Below are 17,231 nucleotides of genomic sequence, written 5' to 3'. Positions count from 1 at the left end.
TTATCCTGCACTGGAACCAATAGACTAGCATTATCCTGCCCTGGAACCAATAGACTAGCATTATCCTGCACTGGAACCAATAGACTAGCATTATACTACACTGGAACCAATAGACTAGCATTATCCTACACTGGAACCAATAGACTAGCATTATCCTGCACTGGAACCAATAGACTAGCATTATCCTACACTGGAACCAATAGACTAGCATTATCCTGCCCTGAAACCAATAGACTAGCATTATCCTGCCCTGGAACCAATAGACTAGCATTATCCTGCCCTGGAACCAATAGACTAGCATTATCCTGCACTGGAACCAATAGACTAGCATTATCCTGCACTGGAACCAATAGACTAGCATTATCCTACACTGGAACCAATAGACTAGCATTATCCTACACTGGAACCAATAGACTAGCATTATCCTGCACTGGAACCAATAGACTAGCATTATCCTACACTGGAACCAATAGACTAGCATTATCCTACACTGGAACCAATAGACTAGCATTATCCTGCCCTGGAACCAATAGACTAGCATTATCCTACACTGGAACCAATAGACTAGCATTATCATGCCCTGGAACCAATAGACTAGCATTATCCTGCCCTGGAACCAATAGACTAGCATTATCATGCACTGGAACCAATAGACTAGCATTATCCTGCCCTGGAACCAATAGACTAGCATTATCATGCACTGGAACCAATAGACTAGCATTATCCTGCACTGGAACCAATAGACTAGCATTATCATGCACTGGAACCAATAGACTAGCATTATCCTGCACTGGAACCAATAGACTAGCATTATCCTGTACTGGAACCAATAGACTAGCATTATCCTGCACTGGAACCAATAGACTAGCATTATCCTGCCCTGGAACCAATAGACTAGCATTATCCTGCCCTGGAACCAATAGACTAGCATTATCCTGCCCTGGAACCAATAGACTAGCATTATCCTGCACTGGAACCAATAGACTAGCATTATCCTGCACTGGAACCAATAAACTAGCATTATCCTGCACTGGAACCAATAGACTAGCATTATCCTGCACTGGAACCAATAGACTAGCATTATCCTGCCCTGGAACCAATAGACTAGCATTATCCTACACTGGAACCAATAAACTAGCATTATCCTGCCCTGGAACCAATAAACTAGCATTATCCTACACTGGAGTCTTTATCCATCGCCTCGGTATTCTACAGTTTGTCTTCACCACTGTGGGTTATCCAGTGGCAGGATAAGCGCCACTTACACCCATAATACAGTACTTACAAACACACTGGTGACCTTCTGTATCGTGTACTTACAAACACACTGGTGACCTTCTGTATCGTGTACTTACAAACACACTGGTGACCTTCTGTATCGTGTACTTACAAACACACTGGTGACCTTCTGTATCGTGTACTTACAAACACACTGGTGACCTTCTGTATCGTGTACTTACAAACACACTGGTGACCTTCTGTATCGTGTACTTACAAACACACTGGTGACCTTCTGTATCGTGTACTTACAAACACACTGGTGACCTTCTGTATCGTGTACTTACAAACACACAGATGATAGACTTTTCTGGAAGGAAAGATGTTGACAATTGCGTCTTGATTTTTCCAGGCCTCTGACGCGACTATCGGAAGAAGTGTAAGTTAAGGAAATGTGTATAATTTTTTATATATAAATTGTAACTGGTGTGTTTGTATAGCATATACATCCATCACTTTTATTCCCTGCAGAGTGTATGCTGGTGGGTCTCGAGGAAGGTACCTACTTCTACAAGAGTCGAGGTACAGGTGATGTGTGTGGAGTTTACTTACTGAGTCAGCCGGATCAAGCAGTCCAGGTCACCTTCGACTACCTTGATGTTGACTGTGAGGCTGATGGCCTTGTTAGTGTGAGTTGCTGTGTTGATGTCCCGGGGGGTTGAGTCACAGCTCCTGGACCCGCAGATTGTGTAAGTGTGGTAATGTCCCAGGGGACGAGTAGCATTTCCAGGACCGGCAGATTGTGTGTGGTAATGTCCCAGGGGACGAGTAGCATCTCCAGGACCGGCAGATTGTGAAGCTAGTGTTGTCGTTAGTGTGAGGAACTGTGCTGATGTCCCGGGGGTTGAGTCACAGCTCCTGGACCCGCAGATTGTGTAAGTGTGGTAATGTCCCAGGGGACGAGTAGCATCTCCAGGACCGGCAGATTGTGTAAGTGTGGTAATGTCCCAAGGGGTCCAATCACAGCTCCTGGACCCGCACACTGTGAAGCTAGTGTTGTCGCTAGTGTGAGTGCGTTAATGCCCCGGAGGCCGAGTCACAGCTCCTGTACCGGAAGACTGCAAACCTGGCAGTGTTATTAGTGTGCGTTAATACCTCAAGGGGTCGAATCACAGCTCCTGGACTCAACTCTCAACAGACTGTGATCGGATTATCTCCTTAACCTAGCAAGTCTTACATATGTTCATAAATCTGTTATGGAGTTTAATGTGTTACCGCAGTGTTATAGTGATATTAATTATATTTATCTTGCTATGGAATTGCTCTGTTGTATGCCAGGTTCTAGCTAGCCATGAGCTGTGACTCGACCCCTGCAACTGCATCTAGGTGAGTACACACACACACACAGAGTGAGGTAGTGGAGGCAGGAACCATACATAGCTTTAAGACGAGGTATGACAAAGCTCATGGAGCAAGGAGAGGACCTAGTAGCTATCTGTGAAGAGGCAGGGCCAGGAGCTGAGTCTCGACCCCTGCAACCACAAATAGGTGAGTACAAATAGGTGCCTAGCGAGAACTAGACACCTTGAAAGCGGTGGGCCCAGATAACATCTCTCCCTGGGTCCTGAGAGAGGGAGCAGAGGCACTATGTGCACCCCTAACAACAATCTTCAACACATCTATCATAGGCCCTTAGAGAGGGAGCAGAGGCACTATCTGTACCCCTAACAACAATATTCAATACATCTATCGAAACAGGGTGGGTACCTGAGGTATGGAAGACAGCAAATGTAGTCCCGATTTTTAAGAAAGGAGACAGACAGGCTGCACTAAACTACAGACCAGTGTCACTGACATGTATAGTATGCAAAGTCATGGAGAAGATTATCAGGAGACGAGCGGTGGAGCACCTGGAGATTACTGGACTAATACATGACAACCAGCACGGCTTCAGGGAAGGAAAATCCAACATTACAAACCTACTGGAGCTCTACGACAAGGTAACGGAAGACAGGACAGAGAGAGGGATGGGTAGACTGCATCTTCTTGGTCTGTAAGAAGATTTTGGACACAGTACCACAAGAGACTAGTTTACAAGCTGGAGGAGCAAGCAGGAATGACAGGGAAAGTACTGGAATGGATCAAGGAATATCTAACAGGAAGGAAACATGTGTGGGTACAAGACGAGGTATCAGAGTGGGGTTCCACAAGGATCAGTCCTAGGACCGGTGCTGTTTCTTGTATATGTGAATGATATGACGGAAGGGATAGATTCAGAGGTGACCCTTTCTGCAGACGATGTGAAGCTAATGAGGAGAATACAAGTGGAGGAGGGTCAGGTAGGCCTACAAGGGGATCTGGACAGGCTGCAAGCCTGGTCAGACAAATGGCTCCTAGAGTTTACCCCCACCAAGTACAAAGTTATGAAGCTTGAGGAAGGACAAAGAAGACCGCAGACGGAGTACAGCCTAAGAGGTCAAAGGCTGGAAAACTCACTCCAAGGAAAAGGATCTTGGAGTGAGCATCATACCGAGCACATCTCCCGAGGAGCACATCAACCAAATAACTGCTGCAACATAAGGACGCCTGGCAAACCTCAGAATAGCGTTCCGACACCTGAGTAAGGAGTCATTCACGACACTGTGCACAGTGCACATCAGGCGCATATTGGAGTATGCAGCACCAGTATGGAACCCACACCTGGTCAAACACGTCAAGGAATTAGAGAAAGTGCAAAGGTTTGCAAGAAGACTAGTCCCGGAGCTTAGGGGTATGTCCTACGAGGAAATGTTAAGGGAAATCAACCTGACGACACTGGAGGACAGGAGGGATAGAGGAGACATGATATATAAAACACTGAGAAGAACTGAAAGGTGGATAGGGACAGGATGTTCCAGAGATGGGACACAGCAACAAGGGGTCACAACTGGAAGCTGAAAACCCAGATGACTCACAGGGATGTTAGGAAGTACTTTTTCAGTCACAGAGTTGTCAGGAAGTGGAACAATCTGGAGAGTGATGTAGTGGAGGCAGGATCCATACATAACTTTAGGGAGTAGCATGATAAAGCTAATGGAGCAGCGAGAGAATAAACCTAGTAGCGACCACTGAAGAGGAAGGGCCGGGAACTGTGAATCGACCCCTGCGACCACAAAGGTGAGTACAACTAGGTAAGTACACACACTGAAGGTCCTCTGGTGTACTCACTGCATGTGGAAAGTGTCATAATACCTTCGTGTTGTCCATAATTTTTCAGTGTGTCAGCGGTAATCTTAATGTAATTAATACTATGTGTCGTGACAAGTACACATATGTTTGTGAAGCTTTCACAACACCTGTGTTGACGCACTTAGGTGTAATTACAGTAGGAAAAAACACATGCACGTGTGACTTCAGTAGATGTCTCTATCACTGTTTGTGTCACTGTCATTCTCTATCGCTGTCTCTCTATTTCACTGTTTCTTTGCGTCCCTCTGTTCACTGTATCACTGTTTAACTTTGTGTCACTGTTTATGTACATTTTTCTGTATGTCACTGTCGCCTTGTCTTACCGTCACTTTCACTGTATCTGTGGGTCACTGTTTTATGTCTGTCACTGTTTTTTTTAATTTCACTATCCTTCTAGACGTCTATATTTTTGTGCGTCAGCAACCACACAACCTACCCGTCTAATACCCTTGAAGACCACTTCCTGACGACCACATCCTGTCTAACACCTTCCACGTTCAGTTCCTGACGACTATCACTGTCTAGCAACTTCCTAGTTCAGTCCCTGACGACCACACCCAAACACCTTCCACGTTCAGTTCCTGACGAACCCTCCCTGCTTAACACCTTCCACGTTCAGTTCCTGACGACTATCACTGTCTAGCAACTTCCTAGTTGAGTCCCTGACGACCACACCCTAACATCTTCCACGTTCAGTTCCTGACGACTATCAGTCTAGCAACTTCCTAGTTCAGTCCCTAACGACCATACCCTAACACCTTCCACGTCCAGTTACTGACGACTGTCCCTATCTAATAACTTCCTACTCCAGTTCCTGACGACTCCCATTTACCTAATACCTTCCGAGTGCAGTTCCAGGAGGGTCTCCACCTGTCTAACCCCTTCCGTCTCCTCTATACAGTTCGTGGACGGCTGGGAGCTGGGAGGAGAGCTCTTTCCAAGCGAGGTGGACGCCCCGTTGGAGGGGCGGGTCCACGAGTTTTGCGGGCGTCTCAAAACTAAAACATTTACTAGTAGTGGGAACGCTGCACTCATCCAGTACCGAGTACCAAGCAGGGGAGACGGCTTCAGGATCACAGTCAGATACGTCAGGAACCCCGCACGTGAGTACATGTTCAGAGTACGTGTACACCTGGAGTAAACCATACCACGGGCGGGATTGAACCCGCGGTATCAGAGTCTCAAAACTCCAGACCGTCGCGTTAGCCACGAGACGGTCTGGAGTTTTGAGACTCTCTGACCGAGGGTTCTATCCCCGCCCGTGGTATGGTTTGTTTGCAATCGTGTCATTACGATTTCGTGAGTCACCTGGAGTACTTGCCTCTCTATATGCTTGCCTTCATGCATACATATCTGTTGCTGTACTGTGTTCGCCTGAGTACATTTTCTCGCTGAGTACATGAACATTGAGTCCAAACGTTATTTGACCACATGCTTTTATAAGTTTATACACACCTGAGTGCTTATCTTGAGTACAAGCTTGACGTGAGTACATACCTGTATTTAACTCGTCATCAAAAATCGGGAGACAGGAGTCGGAAACCAAACCGAAACTCCACCAACTAGTAATAATAATAATAATAATAATAATAATAATAATAATACCTATATTTACTAGCAGTACACGACACAACTTATACAGACCATAGCTCACACCAATGACATAATAATAATAATAATAATAATAATAATAATAATAATAATAATAATAATAATAATAATAATACCTATATTTACTAGCAGTACCTGACACAACTTATACAGACCATAGCTCACACCAATGACATACTACTATATAGAAAGTCACTTGTTATGTTGAGCATTTCCCGTAAATTATGTCAGTTTTGTCCCAGGATGTGACCCACACCAGTCCACTAACACCCAGGATGTGACCCACACCAGTCCACTAACACCCAGGATGTGACCCACACCAGTCCACTAACATCCAGTATGTGACCCACACCAGTCCACTAACACCCAGGATGTGACCCACACCAGTCCACTAACACCCAGGATGTGACCCACACCAGTCCACTAACACCCAGGATGTGACCCACACCAGTCCACTAACACCCAGGATGTGACCCACACCAGTCCACTAACACCTAGGATGTGACCCACACCAGTCCACTAACACCCAGGATGTGACCCACACCAATCCACTAACACCCAGGATGTGACCCACACCAGTCCACTAACACCCAGGATGTGACCCACACCAGTCCACTAACACCCAGGATGTGACCCACACCAGTCCACTAACACCCAGGATGCCACCCACACCAGTCCACTAACACCCAGGATGTGACCCACACCAGTCCACTAACACCCAGGATGTGACCCACACCAGTCCACTAACACCCAGGATGCCACCCACACTAGTCCACTAACACCCAGGATGTGACCCACACCAGTCCACTAACACCCAGGATGTGACCCACACCAGTCCACTAACACCCAGGATGTGACCCGCACCAGCCCACTAACACCCAGGATGTGACCCACACCAGTCCACTAACACCCAGGATGTGACCCACACCAGTCCACTAACACCCAGGATGTGACCCACACCAGTCCACTAACACCCAGGACGTGATCCACACCAGTCCACTAACACCCAGGATGTGACCCACACCAGTCCACTAACACCCAGGATGTGACCCACACCAGTCCACTAACATCCAGGATGTGACCCACACCAGTCCACTAACACCCAGGATGTGACCCACACCAGCCCACTAACACCCAGGATGTGACCCACACCAGTCCACTAACATCCAGGATGTGACCCACACCAGTCCACTAACACCCAGGATATGACCCACACCAGTCCACTAACACCCAGGATGTGACCCACACCAGTCCACTAACACCCAGGATGTGACCCACACCAGCCCACTAACACCCAGGTACCTATTTTACTGATGGGTGAACATGGACAGCAGGTGTCTTACGGAAACACGTCTTAATGTTTCCACCCTTACCAGGGGCTCGATCCCTGGACCTCAGTGTGTGAGCTGAGTATGGTAGCCATCGAGCTACGAGACCCCGAAAGAGATTCGAAAGGAATCCTAGAGTCGGACACAGAGATACCGAGCCCTGTCCTCCACTTGCCTGTGGAAAACGGTAATGTTTGGGGAGGGCCTATAAACAGTAAACACCCTGACACCACCATTGTTCAGGACCCTGTACACCGTGTACGTTAGGCCCATATTGGAGTATGTGGCACCAGTTTGGAACCCACACCTAGCCAAGCACGTAAAGAAACTAGAGAAAGTGCAAAGGTTTGCAACAAGACTAGTCCCAGAGCTAAGAGGTATGTCCTACGAGGAGAGGTTAAGGGAAATCAACCTGACGACACTGGAGGACAGGAGAGATAGGGGGGACATGATAACGACATACAAAATACTGAGAGGAATTGACAAGGTGGACAAAGACAGGATGTTCCAGAGATTGGACACAGTAACAAGGGGACACAGTTGGAAGCTGAAGACACAGATGAATCACAGGGATGTTAGGAAGTATTTCTTCAGCCACAGAGTAGTCAGTAAGTGGAATAGTTTGGGAAGCGATGTAGTGGAGGCAGGATCCATACATAGCTTTAAGCAGAGGTATGATAAAGCTCACGGCTCAGGGAGAGTGACCTAGTAGCGATCAGTGAAGAGGCGGGGCCAGGAGCTCGGACTCGACCCCTGCAACCTCAACTAGGTGAGAACTAGGTGAGTACTGTCTCTATACCCACAGATCCAGGACTCGGTTTAAACATTTCTCTCGCTTAGTCCCTAAGCAAACATAACCATCCATTACAAACGGAACAAACAGGTATTTGATTATCATAGAGAAAACATGAGGAGGGGGTGAGAACAGTAGCCCCGATGGTTCGATCTCCAGTACGGGTGGAAACAGGACGTGTTTCCTTAAGACACCTGTTGTTACTGTTCACCCAGTAATAGGAACCTGGGTGTGTCATCTGGTGTGGGTCGCATCCTGGGAACAAAACTGACCTAATGTGCCGGAAATGCTCTGCATAACAAGGGGTTTTCTATATATTATGTCACTGGTGTGAGCTATGGTCTGTATAAGTTGTGTCATGTACTGGTAGAAATATAGATTATTATTATTATTATTATCCTCTATCCATCCATCCCTACATCCTCCATCCCCACAGCACCTGGAGACGTCCCTCCATCCCTACATCCTCCATCCCCACAGCACCTGGAGACGTCCCTCCATCCCTACATCCTCCATCATCACAGCACCTGGAGACATCCCTACATCCACCATCATCACAGCACCTGGAGACATCCCTCCATCCCTACATCCACCATCATCACAGCACCTGGAGACATCCCTCCATCCCTACATCCACCATCATCACAACACCTGGAGACATCCCTCCATCCTACATCCACCATCATCACAGCACCTGGAGACATCCCTCCATCCCTACATCCACCATCATCACAACACCTCCATCCCTACATCCACCATCATCACAGCACCTGGAGACATCCCTCCATCCCTACATCCTCCATCATCACAGCACCTGGAGACACATCCCTACATCCTCCATCATCCATCCCTACATCCACCATCATCACAGCACCTGGAGACATCCCTCCATCCCTACATCCACCATCATCACAGCACCTGGAGACATCCCTACATCCCTCCATCCACCATCATCACAGCACCTGGAGACATCCCTACATCATCCACCATCATCACAGCACCTGGAGACATCCCTCCATCCCTACATCCACCATCATCACAGCACCTGGAGACACATCCCTACATCCACCATCATCACAGCACCTGGAGACACATCCCTACATCCATCATCACAGCACCTGGAGACATCCCTACATCCACCATCATCCATCCCCATCATCACAGCACCTGGAGACATCCCTCCATCCCTACATCCACCATCATCACAGCACCTGGAGACATCCCCATCATCATCCCTACAACCACCATCATCACAGCACCTGGAGACATCCATCCATCCCTACATCCACCATCATCACAGCACCTGGAGACATCCCTCCATCCCTACATCCACCATCATCACAGCACCTGGAGACATCCCTCCATCCCTACATCCACCATCATCACAGCACCTGGAGACATCCCTACATCCACCATCATCCCTACATCCACCATCATCACAGCACCTGGAGACATCCCTCCATCCCTACATCCTCCATCATCACAGCACCTGGAGACATCCCTACATCCCTACATCCACCATCATCACAGCACCTGGAGACATCCCTCCATCCCTACATCCACCATCATCACAACACCTGGAGACATCCCTCCATACATCCACCATCATCACCTGGAGACATCCCTCCATCCCTACATCCACCATCATCACAGCACCTGGAGACATCCCTGGAGACATCCCTACATCCACCATCATCACAGCACCTGGAGACATCCCTACATCCTCCATCATCACAGCACCTGGAGACATCCCTACATCCACCATCATCACAGCACCTGGAGACATCCCTACATCCTCCATCATCACAGCACCTGGAGACATCCCTACATCCCTACATCCTCCATCATCACAACACCTGGAGACATCCCTACATCCACCATCATCACAGCACCTGGAGACATCCCTACATCCACCATCATCACAGCACCTGGAGACATCCCTCCATCCCTACATCCACCATCATCACAGCACCTGGAGACATCCCTCCATCCCTACATCCACCATCATCACAGCACCTGGAGACATCCCTCCATCCCTACATCCACCATCATCACAACACCTGGAGACATCCCTCCATCCCTACATCCACCATCATCACAACACCTGGAGACATCCCTCCATCCCTACATCCACCATCATCACAGCACCTGGAGACATCCCTACATCCACCATCATCACAACACCTGGAGACATCCCTCCATCCCTACATCCACCATCATCACAACACCTGGAGACACATCCCTACATCCACCATCATCACAGCACCTGGAGACACATCCCTACATCCACCATCATCACAGCACCTGGAGACACATCCCTACATCCACCATCATCACAGCACCTGGAGACATCCCTCCATCCCTACATCCACCATCATCACAGCACCTGGAGACATCCCTCCATCCCTACATCCACCATCATCACAGCACCTGGAGACATCCCTCCATCCCTACATCCACCATCATCACAGCACCTGGAGACATCCCTCCATCCCTACATCCACCATCATCACAGCACCTGGAGACATCCCTACATCCACCATCATCACAGCACCTGGAGACACATCCACCATCATCACAACACCTGGAGACATCCCTCCATCCCTACATCCTCCATCATCACAGCACCTGGAGACATCCCTCCATCCCTACATCCACCATCATCACAGCACCTGGAGACATCCCTACATCCACCATCATCACAGCACCTGGAGACATCCCTACACATCCCTACACCATCATCACAGCACCTGGAGACACATCCCTACATCCTCCATCATCACAGCACCTGGAGACATCCCTCCATCCCTACATCCACCATCATCACAGCACCTGGAGACATCCCTACATCCACCATCATCACAGCACCTGGAGACATCCCTACATCCACCATCATCACAGCACCTGGAGACATCCCTACATCCCTACATCCACCATCATCACAGCACCTGGAGACATCCCTCCATCCCTACATCCACCATCATCACAGCACCTGGAGACATCCCTCCATCCCTACATCCTCCATCATCACAGCACCTCATCCCTACATCCACCATCATCACAGCACCTCCATCCCTACATCCACCATCATCACAGCACCTGGAGACATCCCTCCATCCCTACATCCACCATCATCACAGCACCTGGAGACATCCCTCCATCCCTACATCCACCATCATCACAGCACCTGGAGACATCCCTCCATCCCTACATCCACCATCATCACAACACCTGGAGACATCCCTCCATCCCTACATCCACCATCATCACAGCACCTGGAGACACATCCCTACATCCACCATCATCACAGCACCTGGAGACATCCCACCATCATCCCTACATCCATCCACCATCATCACAGCACCTGGAGACATCCCTACATCCACCATCATCACAGCACCTGGAGACATCCCTACATCCTCCATCATCCCTACATCCCTACATCCTCCATCATCACAGCACCTGGAGACATCCCTCCATCCCTACATCCACCATCATCACAGCACCTGGAGACATCCCTACATCCACCATCATCACAGCACCTGGAGATCATCACAGCACCTGGAGACATCCCTCCATCACCTGGAGACATCCCTACATCCACCATCATCACAACACCTGGAGACATCCCTCCATCCCTACATCCACCATCATCACAGCACCTGGAGACATCCCTCCATCCCTACATCCACCATCATCACAGCACCGGGAGACATCCCTCCATCCCTACATCCACACATCCCTACATCCACCATCATCACAGCACCTGGAGACATCCCTCCATCCCTACATCCACCATCATCACAGCACCTGGAGACATCCCTCCATCCCTACATCCACCATCATCACAGCACCTGGAGACATCCCTGGAGACATCCATCCCTACATCCACCATCATCACAGCACCTGGAGACATCCCTCCATCCCTACATCCACCATCATCACAGCACCTGGAGACATCCCTCCATCCCTACATCCACCATCATCACAGCACCTGGAGACATCCCTACATCCCTACATCCACCATCATCACAGCACCTGGAGACATCCCTACATCCCTACATCCACCATCATCACAGCACCTGGAGACATCCCTCCATCCCTACATCCACCATCATAACAGCACCTGGAGACATCCCTACATCCTCCATCATAACAGCACCTGGAGACATCCCTACATCCACCATCATCACAGCACCTGGAGACATCCCTCCATCCCTACATCCACCATCATAACAGCACCTGGAGACATCCCTACATCCACCATCATCACAGCACCTGGAGACATCCCTCCATCCCTACATCCACCATCATCACAGCACCTGGAGACACATCCTGGAGACTCCACTACCATCATCACAGCACCTACATCCCTACATCCACCATCATCACAGCACCCATCATCCACCATCAGCACCTGGAGACATCCCTACATCCACCATCATCACAGCACCTGGAGACGTCCCTCCATCCCTACATCCACCATCATCACAGCACCTGGAGACATCCCTCCATCCCTACATCCACCATCATCACAGCACCTGGAGACATCCCTCCATCCCTACATCCACCATCATCACAGCACCTGGAGACATCCCTCCATCCCTACATCCACCATCATCACAGCACCTGGAGACATCCCTCCATCCCTACATCCACCATCATCACAGCACCTGGAGACATCCCTCCATCCCTACATCCACCATCATCACAGCACCTGGAGACATCCCTCCATCCCTACATCCTCCATCATCACAGCACCTGGAGACATCCCTCCATCCCTACATCCTCCATCATCACAGCACCTGGAGACATCCCTACATCCACCATCATCACAGCACCTGGAGACATCCCTACATCCACCATCATCCCTACATCCCTACACCATCATCACAGCACCTGGAGACATCCCTACCCACCATCATCCCTACATCCACCATCATCACAGCACCTGGAGACATCCCTCCATCCCTACCTCCACCATCATCACAGCACCTGGAGACATCCCTCCATCCCTACATCCACCATCATCACAGCACCTGGAGACATCCCTCCATCCCTACATCCACCATCATCACAGCACCTGGAGACATCCCTCCATCCCGACATCCACCAGCATCACAGCACCTGGAGACATCCCTACATCCCTACATCCACCATCCCTACATCCACCATCATCACAGCACCTGGAGACATCCCTCCATCCCTACATCCACCATCATCACAGCACCTGGAGACATCCCTACATCCACCATCATCACAGCACCTGGAGACATCCCTACATCCCTACATCCACCATCATCACAGCACCTGGAGACATCCCTCCATCCCTACATCCACCATCATCACAGCACCTGGAGACATCCCTCCATCCCTACATCCACCATCATCACAGCACCTGGAGACATCCCTCATCACAGCACCCATCCCTACATCCACCATCATCACAGCACCTGGAGACATCCCTCCATCCCTACATCCACCATCATCACAGCACCTGGAGACATCCCTCCATCCCTACATCCACCATCATCACAGCACCTGGAGACATCCCTCCACATCCCTACATCCACCATCATCACAGCACCTGGAGACATCCCTACATCCTCCATCATCCCTACATCCACCATCATCACAGCACCTGGAGACATCCCTCCATCCCTACATCCACCATCATCACAGCACCTGGAGACATCCCTCCATCCCTACATCCTCCATCATCACAGCACCTGGAGACATCCCTCCATCCCTACATCCACCATCATCACAGCACCTGGAGACATCCCTCCATCCCTACATCCACCATCATCACAGCACCTGGAGACATCCCTACATCCACCATCATCCCTACATCCCCACCATCATCACAGCACCTGGAGACATCCCTCCATCCCTACATCCACCATCATCACAGCACCTGGAGACATCCCTACATCCACCATCATCACAGCACCTACATCCCTACATCCACCATCATCACAGCACCTGGAGACATCCCTCCATCCCTACATCCACCATCATCACAGCACCTGGAGACATCCCTACATCCACCATCATCACAGCACCTGGAGACATCCCTCACCATCCCTACATCCACCATCATCACAGCACCTGGAGACTTCCCTACATCCCTACATCCACCATCATAACAGCACCTGGAGACATCCCTCCATCCCTACATCCACCATCATCACAGCACCCATCCCTACATCCACCATCATCACAGCACCTGGAGACATCCCTCCATCCCTACATCCACCATCATCACAGCACCTGGAGACATCCCTACATCCACCATCATCACAGCACCTGGAGACATCCCTCCATCCCTACATCCACCATCATCACAGCACCTGGAGACATCCCTACATCCACCATCATCACAGCACCTGGAGACATCCCTCCATCCCTACATCCACCATCATCACAGCACCTGGAGACATCCCTACATCCGCCATCATCCCTACATCCCCACCATCATCACAGCACCTGGAGACATCCCTCCATCCCTACATCCACCATCATCACAGCACCTGGAGACATCCCTCCATCCCTACATCCACCATCATCACAGCACCTGGAGACATCCCTCCATCCCTACATCCTCCATCATCACAGCACCTGGAGACATCCCTACATCCTCCATCATCACAGCACCTGGAGACATCCCTACATCCACCATCATCACAGCACCTGGAGACATCCCTACATCCCTACATCCACCATCATCACAGCACCTGGAGCACCTGGAGACATCCCTCCATCCCTACATCCACCATCATCACAGCACCTGGAGACACATCCCTACATCCACCATCATCACAGCACCTGGAGACATCCCTCCATCCCTACATCCACCATCATCACAGCACCTGGAGACATCCCTCCATCCCTACATCCACCATCATCACAGCACCTGGAGACACATCCCTACATCCACCATCATCACAGCACCTGGAGACATCCCTCCATCCCTACATCCATCATCACAGCACCCATCCCTACATCCACCATCATCACAGCACCTGGAGACATCCCTCCATCCCTACATCCTCCATCATCACAGCACCTGGAGACATCCCTCCATCCCTACATCCACCATCATCACAGCACCTGGAGACATCCCTACATCCACCATCATCACAGCACCTGGAGACATCCCTACATCCCTACATCCACCATCATCACAGCACCTGGAGACATCCCTACATCCACCATCATCACAGCACCTGGAGACATCCCTACATCCCTACATCCACCATCATCACAGCACCTGGAGACATCCCTACATCCACCATCATCACAGCACCTGGAGACCTCCCTCCATCCCTACATCCTCCATCATCACAGCACCTGGAGACATCCCTACCCACCATCATCCCTGGAGACACATCCCTACACCATCATCACAGCACCTGGAGACATCCCTCCATCCCTACATCCACCATCATCACAGCACCTGGAGACATCCCTCCATCCCTACATCCATCATCACAGCACCCATCCCTACATCCACCATCATCACAGCACCTGGAGACATCCCTACATCCCTACATCCACCATCATCCCTGGAGACATCCCTACATCCACCATCATCACAGCACCTGGAGACATCCCTCCATCCCTACATCCACCATCATCACAGCACCTGGAGACATCCCTCCATCCCTACATCCTCCATCATCACAGCACCTGGAGACATCCCTCCATCCCTACATCCACCATCATCACAGCACCTGGAGACATCCCTCCATCCCTACATCCACCATCATCACAGCACCTGGAGACATCCCTACATCCACCATCATCACAGCACCTGGAGACATCCCTACATCCCTACATCCACCATCATCACAGCACCTGGAGACATCCCTACATCCACCATCATCACAGCACCTGGAGACATCCCTCCATCCCTACATCCACCATCATCACAGCACCTGGAGACATCCCTCCATCCCTACATCCACCATCATCACAGCACCTGGAGACATCCCTACATCCACCATCATCACAGCACCTGGAGACATCCCTACATCCACCATCATCACAGCACCTGGAGACATCCCTCCATCCCTACATCCACCATCATCACAGCACCTGGAGACATCCCTACATCCACCATCATCACAGCACCTGGAGACATCCCTACATCCACCATCATCCCTACATCCCTACATCCACCATCATCACAGCACCTGGAGACATCCCTCCATCCCTACATCCACCATCATCACAGCACCTGGAGACGTCCCTCCATCCCTACATCCACCATCATCACAGCACCTGGAGACATCCCTCCATCCCTACATCCACCATCATCACAGCACCTGGAGACATCCCTCACAGCACCCATCCCTACATCCACCATCATCACAGCACCTGGAGACATCCCTCCATCCCTACATCCACCATCATCACAGCACCTGGAGACATCCCTCCATCCCTACATCCACCATCATCACAGCACCTGGAGACATCCCACCATCCCTACATCCACCATCATCACAGCACCTGGAGACATCCCTCCATCCCTACATCCACCATCATCACAGCACCTGGAGACATCCCTCCATCCCTACATCCACCATCATCACAGCACCTGGAGACATCCCTCCATCCCTACATCCATCATCACAGCACCTGGAGACATCCCTACATCCACCATCATCACAGCACCTGGAGACATCCCTCCATCCCTACATCCACCATCATCACATCACCTGGAGACATCCCTCCATCCCTACATCCACCATCATCACCTGGAGCACCTGGAGACATCCCTCCATCCCTACATCCACCATCATCACAGCACCTGGAGACATCCCTCCATCCCTACATCCACCATCATCACAGCACCTGGAGACATCCCTCCATCCCTACATCCACCATCATCACAGCACCTGGAGACATCCCTACATCCACCATCATCACAGCACCTGGAGACATCCCTCCATCCCTACATCCACCATCATCACAGCACCTGGAGACATCCCTCCATCCCTACATCCACCATCATCACAACACCTGGAGACATCCCTACATCCACCATC

The 17,231-nt window shown here is 50.3% G+C and overlaps 1 protein-coding gene across 1 annotated transcript in view; it reads left to right on the top strand.

The window, feature by feature from the left end:
- The window catches only part of LOC128704961 (corticotropin-releasing factor-binding protein), a 293,601-nt gene that overhangs the window by 211,762 nt on the left and 64,608 nt on the right, over positions 1–17,231 (top strand). Inside the window, exons 3-4 of the mRNA XM_070105117.1 lie at positions 1,750–1,907; positions 5,348–5,549. Coding sequence (XP_069961218.1) covers positions 1,750–1,907; positions 5,348–5,549 — 360 coding nt within the window. The remainder of the gene's footprint in view (positions 1–1,749; positions 1,908–5,347; positions 5,550–17,231) is intronic.

This window comes from Cherax quadricarinatus, chromosome 97 (assembly GCF_038502225.1).
Source record: "Cherax quadricarinatus isolate ZL_2023a chromosome 97, ASM3850222v1, whole genome shotgun sequence".
Lineage (NCBI taxonomy): Eukaryota > Metazoa > Arthropoda > Malacostraca > Decapoda > Parastacidae > Cherax > Cherax quadricarinatus.
The sequence above is the reverse complement of the archived record's forward strand: the minus strand, read 5'-3'. Positions and strand labels throughout refer to the sequence as shown.